At 39.8% G+C, this 12,698-nt stretch overlaps 1 protein-coding gene across 1 annotated transcript in view; it reads right to left on the bottom strand.

Annotated features, from left to right (window-relative positions):
• Window positions 1–12,698, bottom strand: part of SGPP2 (sphingosine-1-phosphate phosphatase 2) — a 70,634-nt gene that overhangs the window by 33,809 nt on the left and 24,127 nt on the right. The window contains exon 2 of the mRNA XM_089669490.1: window positions 6,500–6,550. Within this exon, the coding sequence (XP_089525616.1) occupies window positions 6,500–6,550 (51 nt within the window). The remainder of the gene's footprint in view (window positions 1–6,499; window positions 6,551–12,698) is intronic.

The raw sequence follows: 12,698 nt of genomic DNA on the forward strand, positions 1-12,698 counted from the left end.
AAGGTAGTGGACAGAAATGACACTTAGTGCTCTGGATTGAGACACGTACACACTATAGAAGGATATGCTTTGTTCAAATTTCTGGTTTAAGCTTTTATTAAGCTTGTAGGATTGTGCAAAGATAGTCAAACATTGCAAAAAATCCTCTGCAAAGAAACTGAAAATACTACAAGTCTTGAGGTGCCCTGTAACAGAGGTAACTGTAAAGAGAGGCTCGTCAGCCAAGTAAACAAAGACGCTTTGTGCATATTTCATGACTGAGATTTACAACCACTTTAAATATGTCCAAAGCATACAACTTTTGGGCCATGTATGGCCAACCTTAGCTAGAACCAGCATTGACATGGGACCACAGATTGGAGTTGGGTTAGTGGACCTCTGGCAATGTTTTTTTATTGGGGTCTATGCCTTTTTTCCTGGAGAAGTACGTACCTCTATTTTTAAATGGCTGTTACAAGAACACAGTGAGGGAAATTCCAACTAAAAGGGGTCAATGACAGAAATAAAAAAAACAAACATTCATTCTATATGACCAAATTACTTTTTTAATCTTTCTTGTAAATGATCAAAGCTAAAACCATACTGGAATCCCATACTCTATGCATCTACAAAAAACAATTGAACTCATAGCTTGTTGACTTTCTATTACAGTCTAATAAAAACCACTGCCATAGCACTGCACATACACAACCTGTCATCAATGTGTACAAGAAGCCTTGAGTATTTAACTCTGGAGAGAGGCCCAAGTCTAGTTCAATACCAATAATTAGTTAAAAGGATTACACAAAGCTGAACTCTATTCAATCTTTGGATATTCATCACTTAAGAGGTGTTTTAGGCCCTGACACTTGATCTGGTTAAAGGAAGATACTGAAATTACAAAAGTGTCTGGATGAACTTGTGGAATCAGATTTATCTTGCTTTACTTTAGGTGTTATACCCTTATATGAATGTGTTGGCAGCCCTGATTCACCAAACTGGTCAAGGGCACCTCCTATCTTCTTTATGCTAGGGATGGGATAGGGTACATACACACCTGCAACAGGGCCGGATCTAGCCTGTCTGATGTGGGGGGCAGAGGATGTGAGGTCAGCAGGGCAGTGTATTGGAGTCCGTAGGGCAGTGTAAAGGGGTCAGCCGGGCAGAAAATAGGTCAGCAGTTTTTAGGAGACAGAGTACAGAGACCATTAGTTTGTAGGGTAGTGCACAGTGGGTTATCAAGGCAGTGTACAGGGTTAGTAGGGCAGTATACAGTGGGTAAGCAGGGTAATGTGCAGGGGCTCAGCAGGCAGTTTACAGGGGGTCAACAGGGCAGAGGATGAGAGGTCAGCAGCAGAGTGTACAAGGGCTGTGTACAGTTAGTCAGTAGGGCAGTGGACAGGGGTCAACAGAGCAGATGACAGGGATCAGCAAGATGGAGAACAGGTGTTATTAGGGCAGAATATGGGTCAGCAGGGCAAAGCAAAGAGGGTCAGCAGGTCAGAGGACAGTGGTCAGAAGGGCACTGTACAGGGGTCAGCAGGACAGAATATAGGGGGTCAGCAGGGTAGAGGATGGGGTCAGTGAGGCAGTGTACAGGAGTCAGCAGACAAAGCATGTGTGCAGCCTGACAGAAGTGTGATCCTGTTTTATCTGCCACATGGAGGAATGCTGTTCTGATAGGGGGGAAAGCACAGCACTTGCTATAGCCTCTCTCCTCTCTGCCACATTTCCTTTTCAGGCTTGCACTGCTCCAGGCTGCCCTCCGGCTTCTACCAGTGCTGAGTGAAGGGCTTGAAGGAAGTGGCCAGGTAAAACATCCACCCTCCCCAGCACCCCCCTAGATCCAGCCATTAGTTACTCACATTCTCCTGGCCTGAGGTCCACCTCCAGTAATAAAGGAATGTCTACGTGTACAGACTTTTTAATACTATTTTACTGTGGCAGCCGCACAATAACAGTTCTGTACATCCAACCTTCACAGCTTTAGGTCCAGCATCATATTCCACCAGGTTGCAAATTTATATTAAACACAAAATGTCCAGCCATATCTTCCATACTCCTGAGTCTACAGAGGCCTACCCTGAAAGTTCTCTTCCTCAGCCCACAGACTTACAGGTTGTATACCAGGGGAAGCCTATTCCCATTACTCCTCAGCCTCAGATACCTCCTGCTCCAGAATATATAGAGAAACACAACTCCACCCACCAGCTCTATTGGGGGACCTCAATATATATATATATATATATATATATATATATTAAAAAAAAAAAAAAAAAAAAAAAAAAAAGGTACTAATCCCTGCTTTTTAGGAATGGAGATGTCCCTAGTGGAACAGTGGTCTGATTGGACAATGCAACACTGGTTGACCTCTACAGTTGTCTTTGGTGTGGGACGTGCTAACCTATAGCACTGCCGTGCATTTGAGAAGTCAAACAAAAGACAGGATAAAGGCTTGCTAGGGGCAGAGCATCTCGTCTTTGGGAAAGGTTCCTGAGGAGGAGGGGCAGAATAGGGACACCTCTGCTGGCTTTGTTACCTCTGGACTATAGAGTTGGTGATAAGGATCGGCCATTGGTCTACGCAGTGCTACTTATATCTCCGCCCCACCAAACTGCTGTCCCTCTTCAACCAGATACTATTACAGTAATGTAAGCCTCAAGAAGACACTATAGTGCTGGGACTATTCCACTGTGCCAATAATATTGCTGAGAGTTTCTGTACCTGTGACACCTGTGTCAATGAGATGTTACCAACTTGCTTGAGACTGCTGCTGTTCTCCACCTGCTATTTGTTACTTCCATTTCACCAAATAACTTTGCCACTCCACTTGGTCTCAGTGTGCCTGTTCTCGACCTTGGGTACCAACCAATTTGCCTAGCCCACATGCTTATGAATGGATCAGACAACTTTGCATCTACAAGGCTGCTTTTGTGAAAGATTTGTCTTAAATATAGGACACAGTTCTATAATATCCCTATTTAAAGAAGAATATGGAAACGTGAACTGGACACAATGTTCTATATGTAGTAGCATTTCAAGTGTTTTTTTTTTTTCTGGTGTTGTATATGGTTATAAATATTGTTTGCCAGTCTGTGTTTTTACGTGCACTAGCAATTGGTTTTGATATTTATGAATAAAAGTATTGTTTAATATAATATAACCAGGAATCAAAACCGCACTCCATGAATTTCTTTTGCAGAGATAAAAACCATGACAGGAATCTGAAACTAAAAAAAGATAAAAAAGTATTTTCTCTATCCCATTGATTTCAAAGTACCTTGGAAAAAATTCCCAGAAAACAAATCCATCAAAAATTTGTTGCAAAAGTTATTTACTGGCGTTACGAGCCCTATACACATGCATAGATCACTTGAAGCTTCTCTTTGTTTTACTTCATTTTATACTTCAGAAGGGAGGGATTCCTGCAGATACCAAAAGTATATTCATACAACAATTCTATGGACACAACAGAAATATACCAGATATATAGCATCAACCTCAACTGGCTTCTCTCAGTTTCAACATATCTCAGATGGGCTGGTCTGCCTTGTTTTTAGCAATGTCTACACTAGAGTCCTCTTTTTACTACTTTGTAGTATTTTTTTTTTTTTTTTTTTTTAGCAGAGTGAGTTTGTGTTGGCTACCATGGCTAGAGCAGTCTGTACACTTCTTGTAGTTGGTTCCCACAATGGTATGACATGTATATGCTATAATGCCAATATATAAATAATAATGGTCCACTAAGCCTGGCAAAGACAATGGATGGTGTGATATGCCTGGCAAATATTGGATGGTGCGATAACATAGGTCATACTACATTGTTATACCTGCCAGACACACTACTGTCAGATAGCTGAGCTAAACTGAAACAAAAGCGTTAATATATCATATGTTAATATTCAGCAATGAAAGCATGTCTTATGGTAATTATCGGAATCTCTCACATTGTCACTGATGACTGTGTTCCTATGCCCAGTCTAAGTTACTGATGACATGTGATGCTCTACAATTAATAGGCATCCTTAATGGGTTAGAAGAACAGTCTATATTAACCCAGGAAACACAGTGTCAGCTGCTAGCACATTAGATCCTTCCTTTCTTAGACAAAATCACTGCATGTGAACTGCTGAGCAAATGGGCAGGAAGTCTCCGTTTCAGACACTAATGATAAGAAGAAAATATGTGAAAAGGGCGGGCAGGGGGGATAGTTGACATTAGCATGGCTGGTGCCGTATTCATACCATTACCCCACTAATAATGGTGGTCATTGTCAGAGCAAAACTAATGATATTTAATGGTAGAGTTACAAAAGAAACAGTAACACTCTGTATAGAATACAGAAGATAAACACTTTGCTGTATGCTTCACAGACTTTACAAATATTATTTCTAAAAGTAGAGAGGTGCATTATATAAACCAGTAGTGACCTCTAATATGCCACTAGCTCTATACCACAGTACCGATTTCTCTTGATTGTATTCAAGATTGGCCCACACATTTTAAATGTGCCTAATGCAACTTTTAAACTGAAAAAAAAAAATTAAAGTGGAACTGCACTGCATATGGGCATCACAAACCAAAATGCTCTAATTCATTTTTAATATTCAAAGCAAATTCCCCCATCCATCATGTCCCCATGATTTATTTGGCCGAGAAATAATTTTGAAAAACACCAAGTATTTCTGGCAGTGGCCATCCTAAAGTGGATTTTCACTCACTCACAAAATAAAAGTCAGCAGCTATAAAAACTGCAGCTGTTGACTTTTAAAAAACAGCTACTCACCTGTCCCATGATCTCGCGTTGCCCCTGCCGCAGCCCATTTCACCGGCCGTCCTGTATTCCAGGAGGCCGGCATCTTCAGTGTGGGCACCTGGCTGTGCCAGCTTGTGGCTTCACATTCGGGTACCCACTGCACATATGCGAGTAGCACTGCGCTTCCTGAATGGCCCAGTCATCATCTGGGACCTGTCCCGTGTCCCACAAGACTTCAAGAAGGGAGGGTAGGAGGACAACTTCCATTTCCAATCGCCTAGGTGATTGCAGTGGAAGTGGGAGCGAGTACCTGTCAAATTCGGTTACCTGTGCCCCCACTCCCTAAAGGTGCCAATCCTTAATGGGGAGCGGGGGACCAATCTTTAAAGCAGAACTTCCCCTTTTGGGTGGAACTTTGCTTTAAGGGCATGCGATTCATATATCATTTACCTCCTAGAATCCATCTGCCCAGGCATAGGCTGAATTGAGAATCCTCCCTCCCTTCCTAAAGACTTCTGGGATGTATTACATCATTTGCCTAGGCATGGAAACTAGGAAGTAATTAAAGAAATGTAAACAAAAAAGTGTTTAAGTAAAAAGGATATGCTTTCTTATCTATTTACTAATGATATGATATAGGCTCACTCTTTACAGTCTAATGCCTCATACACACAATGAGAATATCAAATGAATGATTGTCCATGCTAGTCTCATATCAAAAATGAATAGGTTACTAGAGTTACGAAAATTCCCGTATGACAGGATACAACATCAGAAGTGAAGTAATATATTGTTTCGTTTCCGAGCATGCGCGGTCTTGGTTACTCAATTTTTTCAGACTAATACTGTACTTATTAAAATGAAAATAGATTTTTTATCTTACGAGAACATTTTTCATACTTGTTCCTTCGGATAATTTTGCATTAACTGTCGTGATTGGCTCTCAAAAGCTGTGATCAGATTATTGGATGACTGCACTGAAAGCATTATTTTTCCACGATATTCTCATAATGTGTACTAGGCTTAAGTCCCGTATACATGCTGAGAATATCGGACGAATGATCATCTGGTTTTTTTTTGCATACTAGTCTCATATTGAAAGTGAAGAGGTTACTAAAATTATGAAAATTCTTGTATGACATAATAAAAATTTGGAAGTGATATAGTGTATTAGTATTGTATTTTCGGATGAAAACTGTACGGGTTAAATGAAAAATCGTATGATCTGGTATCATATGACAAAAATTTCGTGCTTGTTCCCTTCAATAATTTTCAGGCGATTGCTGTGTACTAATGATCAGATTATCGTACGATCGTTTCAGATGCTGTATTTTTTGTACAATTTTCTGATTGTGTATAAGGGGCTTTATTGTGTTGATTGACAGCACTGGAGAAGAGAAGATAATTTTCCGATGCATCTTGGGAGCTAAACTGGTTACATCCTGTTTTATTAACACAGGAAATAAAAAAAATAGCATTAATTCTACATATACCTGATAGTTAAATCCACGATGTCACCATAAAAAGTATGCATGTCTATACATGTTTAGTTATATTGCAACAACATTAACTGGTAAAATATAATTTAATAGAGTTGCTCTTTGCATACTTAATGACTGCCACCTAATTCTTTTATCACTTGAAATGTACATGTGTTTGCTTAGGGTTAGCCAAGCACGGAATGAGTCAATTGTCTAATGGGACAATAGCTAAAACTTTTTCATATCAGAAAAGAATAATAGCAAATTAAATATTGCAACCCACCTGATGGCTTGAAGTAGTGACACAGGTCTCCATATTTCCATTATTATGACTCTATGAGCAAGCAGAAAGATTACATCAAATGTATTAATATTTCAAAATGTATTTTTGTTTATGGGTTTTGGACTGGTGTTAAAGCGAATGTTGAAAGTTTCAGACAACAATCTAGGTCAGTGGTCGGCAAGCCGCGGCTCGCGAGCCACATGCGGCTCTTTACCCAGTCTAATGCGGCTCTTCTGTGTGCCGGGCGCCTGCTCCCCTCCCTCCTCTCGGTCGGCCGCTCCCCTGCCTCCTCTCGGTTGGCAGCCCCAAAAGTCCGCGCGGACCTTTTAATCCGGCTTGCGGATGTGGCTGTCAGGATGTGTGTAGGCGGGGCAGCGTGCCGAACGTGAGGGGAGGGGAGCTAGGCTCCTCTCACAGTCCGCCCTGAAGACCCGAACGGCGCGGGAAGACAGCGAGAGGAACGCAAAAGGTAAGTGAATTGACACGGGGGACTTGGCTTACTAGAAGGGGGGGGGGGAATAGTACTGTGGGGGATGAAATACTATATGAGGGATGAATTACTTTATGAGGGATGAAATACTATATGGGGGGATGAAATACTATATGGGGGATGAATTACTATATCAGGGATGAATTACTATATGAGGGATGAAATACTATATGGGGGGATGAAATACTATATGGGGGGATGAAATACTATATGGGGGGATGAATTACTATATGAGGGATGAAATACTATATGGGGGGATGAAATACTATATGAGGGATGAAATACTATATGGGGGATGAATTACTATATGAGGGATGAATTACTGTATGAGGGATGAAATACTATATGGGGGGATGAAATACTATATGAGGGATGAAATACTATATGAGGGGATGAAATACTATATGGGGGGATGAAATACTATATGGGGGATGAAATACTATATGAGGGATGAAATACTATATGAGGGATGAAATACTATATGAGGGATGAATTACTATATGAGGGATGAAATACTATATGGGGGGATGAAATACTATATGGGGGGATGAAATACTATATGGGGGGATGAAATACTATATGAGGGATGAATTACTATATGAGGGATGAAATACTATATGGGGGGATGAAATACTATATGGGGGGATGAAATACTATATGAGGGATGAATTACTATATGGGGGGATGAAATACTATATGAGGGATGAATTACTATATGAGGGATGAAATACTATATGAGGGATGAAATACTATATGGGGGGATGAAATACTATATGAGGGATGCAATACTATATGGGGGGATGAAATACTATATGAGGGATGAAATACTATATGAGGGATGAATTACTATATGGGGGATGAAATACTTTATGAGGGATGAAATACTATATGGGGGATGAAATACTATATGGGGGATGAAATACTATACGGGGGATGAAATACTATACGGGGGATGAAATACTATACGAGGGATGAAATACTATACGGGGGATGAATTGCTATGGGGGATGAATTACTATATGGGGGATGAATTACTATGGGGGATGAATTACTATATGGAGGATGAATTACTATATGGGGGATGAATTACTATATGGGGGATGAATTACTATGGGGGATGAATTACTATGGGGGATGAATTACACTATGGGGGATGAATTACACTATGGGGGATGAATTACTATATGGGGGATGAATTACTATGGGGGATGAATTACTATATGGGAGATGTATTTTCAGTTTTAAAAATGTGGCTCTCAAAATAAATTTCAATCATGGTTTTGGCGAGATTTGGCTCAGTTGAAAAAAAAGGTTGCCCACCACTGATCTAGGTTAACATCCACGAGCAATACATAATATTTGCTGCATTAAATAAGCCAACAACCTCCATCTGGTGCGCAGCCAATTTTTATGTGGCATTCTTTTAATGGCACTTTGGGAACGAGGTCTTTCCGAAGACTCCCTATCCTCACAGATGTGGCTGGGATACTAACAGCTTTGCTGCCTACATCTTTTAAGTAGAGGGGGACAGTATTTGTTATTTTATAAATGTTGCTTTTTTACTATTTCTATGCAGTCTTTGTTTTACAAATAAGCATTTAACACACAATAAAGAATTCATGAGAGGCTGTGAGTTATCTAAAAGGACACAACAGCAGTAACAACCTTGTGGCTGGCTTTGTCCAAGGCTGGCCATAGACAGATCAAAATTCGGTCATTGATCCATCTATGATCAGGCTGGTTGTACTGAAGTTTTTTTTAGAACAAACTGCTTGACAGTCTCTTGAAGACATCTGAAATGGTGACTTAAGCCCTAACCGCTAGCTAAAATATTAAAAAAAATAAAACCTGAAAAACATTTTTAAAAAAATAGTTAATTTTAGAATTGTATTTTGTATTCTTAAACATAAGAAAGAAACTATGAACAAAACCATTGTACCTTTAAATATGGATTAGTAGAGAAAATAGATGTTTCCCTTATTTACATGGCACTCACTGCTATTGCTACACTTCTCAAAAAAAATTTAAAGGAACACTTTTTAATCAGAGCATAGCAATTAAATTAAACTCCTGGGATACTGATTTGGTCAGTTAAGTAGCAGAGGGGGTTGTTAATCAGTTTCAGCTGCTTTGGTGTTAATAAAATTAACCAACAGGTGCACTAGATCGGCAACAATGAGACAACCCTCAAAACAGGAATGGCTGTACAGGTGCAGGCCACTGACATTTTTTTTCCCTACTCATCTTTTCTGACTGTTTTTCACTAGTTTTTCATTTGGCTAGCGTCAGTGTCACCACTGGTAACATGACGTAATACCTGGACCCTACAGAGGTTGCGCAGGCAGTCCAACTCCTCCAGGATGGCACATTATTATTATTATACAGGATTTATATAGCGCCAACAGTTTGCTCAGCGCTTTACAATATAACGGGAGACAATACAGCAACAATACAGTTCAATACAAGAGTGTTAGGAGGGTTCTGCTCCTTGGAGCTTACCAATACGTGCCATTGCCAGAAGGTTTTCTGTGTCTCCCAGCAGACTCAAAAGCATGGAGGAGATTCAAGGAGACAGGCAGTTACTCTAGGAATACTGGACAGGGCCGTAGAAGGTCCTTAACCCCATCAGTATGACTGATATCTGCTCCTTTGTGCAAGGATTGGCATTTGCCATTGAACACCAGAATTGGTTGGTCTGCCACTGGTGCCCTCTGCTTTTCACAGATGAGAGCAGGTGTACCCTGAGCCCATGTCACAGATGTGAAAGGGTCTGGAGAAGCCCCGGAGAACGTTATGCTGGCTGTAACATCGTTCAGCATGACTGTTTTGGTGGTGAGTCAGTGATGGTCTGTTTTGTTAAAGACTTGGCTAAACAATAAGCGATGAGAATATTGAAACGTGCTGACATTTGGCATGATTGAGAAGATTGTAAAAGGTTAGAAAGGAAAGGAACATCCTCCCTGAATATGTGTTCATAGTTAGAGTGCCAAAAAATATGTGTATAAAAAGTGGATGTTAAAAACATGTAATCACCACACTGCATCTTTCTTGTGGTCCGATGACATCGTATATTCTGAATAAACCATATACAGAATGCAAGCTGATTAGCATTGATGTTCTTCATTGAAAGGCTAACTTAACAGAGGCATATACATTGAGGGACAACACAGACCTCTACAGACTAGACAATGGCACCCTGACTGCCATTAGGTATTGGGATGAAATCCTTAAACCTATTGTCAAACCCTACACTGGTGCAGTATGTCCTGAGTTCCTCTTAGTGCACGACAATGTCCGGCCTCATGTGGCTAGAGTGTGTAGACAGTTCCTGGAGGATGAAGGAATTGATACCATTAAATGGCCCCCACTCTCGCCTGACCTAAATCCAATAGAACAACTCTGGGATATCATGTTTCGCTCCATCCGACGCTGCCAGGTTGCACCTCAGACTGTCCAGGAGCTCAGTGATGCCCTGGTCCAGATCTGGGAGGAAATACCCCAGGACACTATCCATTGTCTCATGGTATGGCATACATACAAGCACGTGAGGGCCACACAAACTACTGAATACCATTTTGAGTTGCTGCAATTAAATTTCAGCAAAATGAACTTGCCTGCTACATAATTTTTTCACTTTGATTTTCGGGGGGGGGCTTTGAACTCAGACTTCTGTAGGTTGATCATTTTCATCAAACGATGGGACATCCTTACGTTCCTAACACATTATCCAGTCCATATCAGTATAGATATTCAGCATGTTATTTTTCCCCATTGAGATCTGATGTGTTTTCAAAGTGTTCCTTTAATTTTTTGAGCAGTGTATAGAGAAATAATTGATGCACTAACAACGTTCATTCAGCATAGATGCAGCTTTCACGGTCTTCACAGACAGACAATAAAATGTAAATCCTACAATTATTAAATAAATCTTATCAAGAATGTATAAATACACCAGGAAAGTGTCTAGCCATACATGGCCCATAAAAGCAAGCTATGCAACAGTCTATTACTTTAGGCTCTGGTCACACCTATGCGTCTTTTAGTGCTTTTTGCAGAAACCCACTACAGTCCATTTAACATGGTTTCCTATGGAACATGTTCACATCTATGCTTTTTTAAGCTGCTGTGTTTTTGGAAAGGGTCAGGGACTTTTTTAAAAGCAAAAAGCAGTGTTGCTACAATAGAGTTCAATGGAGAAGCTGCTGAAAAGCATGGTAGTGCGTTTTTGCCGCGTTTTGCATTTTTTTTTATAAGAATATTTATTGTGTTTTTCAACATATAACATTACACAACGTTAACATAGTAATAGGTAAGAAGGGAGGCATTTCATACGTTTTGCATTTTTATTCTGCCAAAAAAAAAAAAAATACACTTTAGCAAAAAAAAAAAAAGCTGAACGCAAAACGCGTAAAAAAAAATGCATAAAAAGCGCATGTAAAATGCAAAACAAAAACTGCAAAAAGCACTGCAGAAAAGTATCAAATGCAAAATGCATAAATGTGAACCAAGCCTTAGATACCTTTCCAGTGTAAGGGTTAACAGCAGAAAAGATGTTCTGAGAGCTAGAAGCATTGTTAGTCAATGCAGAAATGTTAGTTTTTTTTTTAATGGGGAAAAATGGAACAAACCTTTTGTGCACTCTATAAATATACTGGCAGAGCTGGGGAGAAGATTCCACCGGGTTCTAAAGCAGATAGAGACATCTCACTGTCCATTGTTCTTAATAAAGGCTTGTTTATAGCCATTCCTGGGGTTAATGACACAAAGTGATGGGTTGTAAGTGGGAAGATGGAGTTAAATTCAGGGATGCAATGACAGAAAGTCTTGGACTTGAAGAACATGGCCAGCCTAATAATTGCACTGTTATCTTACACTTAGGATGACAGATACGATTTAACGGAACAAAATGGATGTAGCACGCAGCTGCACAGAGATGTATTATTTCCAGAGGATTAGCTCATTGACAGTCACATGTTTGAAATGCCCCAACTACAAAACTCTTCTTGTCACTGAATAAAAACAGGACAGTCTCACTGGTGTGACAGACGGTTAAAGTATACTGTTTATGGACTGTACAGGACATCCAAGTAGTGTTACCATACCAGCTATAAATGAGCAACATTACTTTCAAAGTATCACATTCTTGAGTTTGCAGTCATTGCCACATAAATCTCTTTAAAACATCAAAGCTTTTTTGACTTTCTTGGTGGGGAAAAGAACATTTCTTGCTCCTTATTTTAGCTGCTAAAACTACAGCCTTTGTTTAATGTCATGTAACCCACAGCAATTAGTAACATTTCAGCTTTCATGGACTTAGAACACTCAGAACCAATAAAAATAAAATTCTTATTGGCTTATCAGTCTATAGCATTCAGAGTTCTGTTTTGAAAAAAATGTACCCTTAGACATTAGATCATCATCCAGTTGTAACAACTTTAACAGTGTCTCAGAACACCTTTCCACAGTTTCATAGACTGATCTTTGACAGAAAGTCAGGTCCTTCTCAGTTGCCCTGAAATAAATATGTAACTAATTATATGTTAATGCTCTTACATTTAAGTTACTTGTGTCTAAATACTGCTCTGGGGGAAGATACTGAAGAAGTTTCTCATCGTGACCATATTCCATATTTGATTATGGCTTTTACTACTTTTCAGGGATAGTCCACATACATCCAAATTAAAAGGTATGCGCTAATAACAAACTTAT

Source organism: Staurois parvus, unplaced genomic scaffold (assembly GCF_062004578.1).
Source record: "Staurois parvus isolate SC_StPar_1 unplaced genomic scaffold, SC_StPar_1.0 ptg000078l, whole genome shotgun sequence".
Lineage (NCBI taxonomy): Eukaryota > Metazoa > Chordata > Amphibia > Anura > Ranidae > Staurois > Staurois parvus.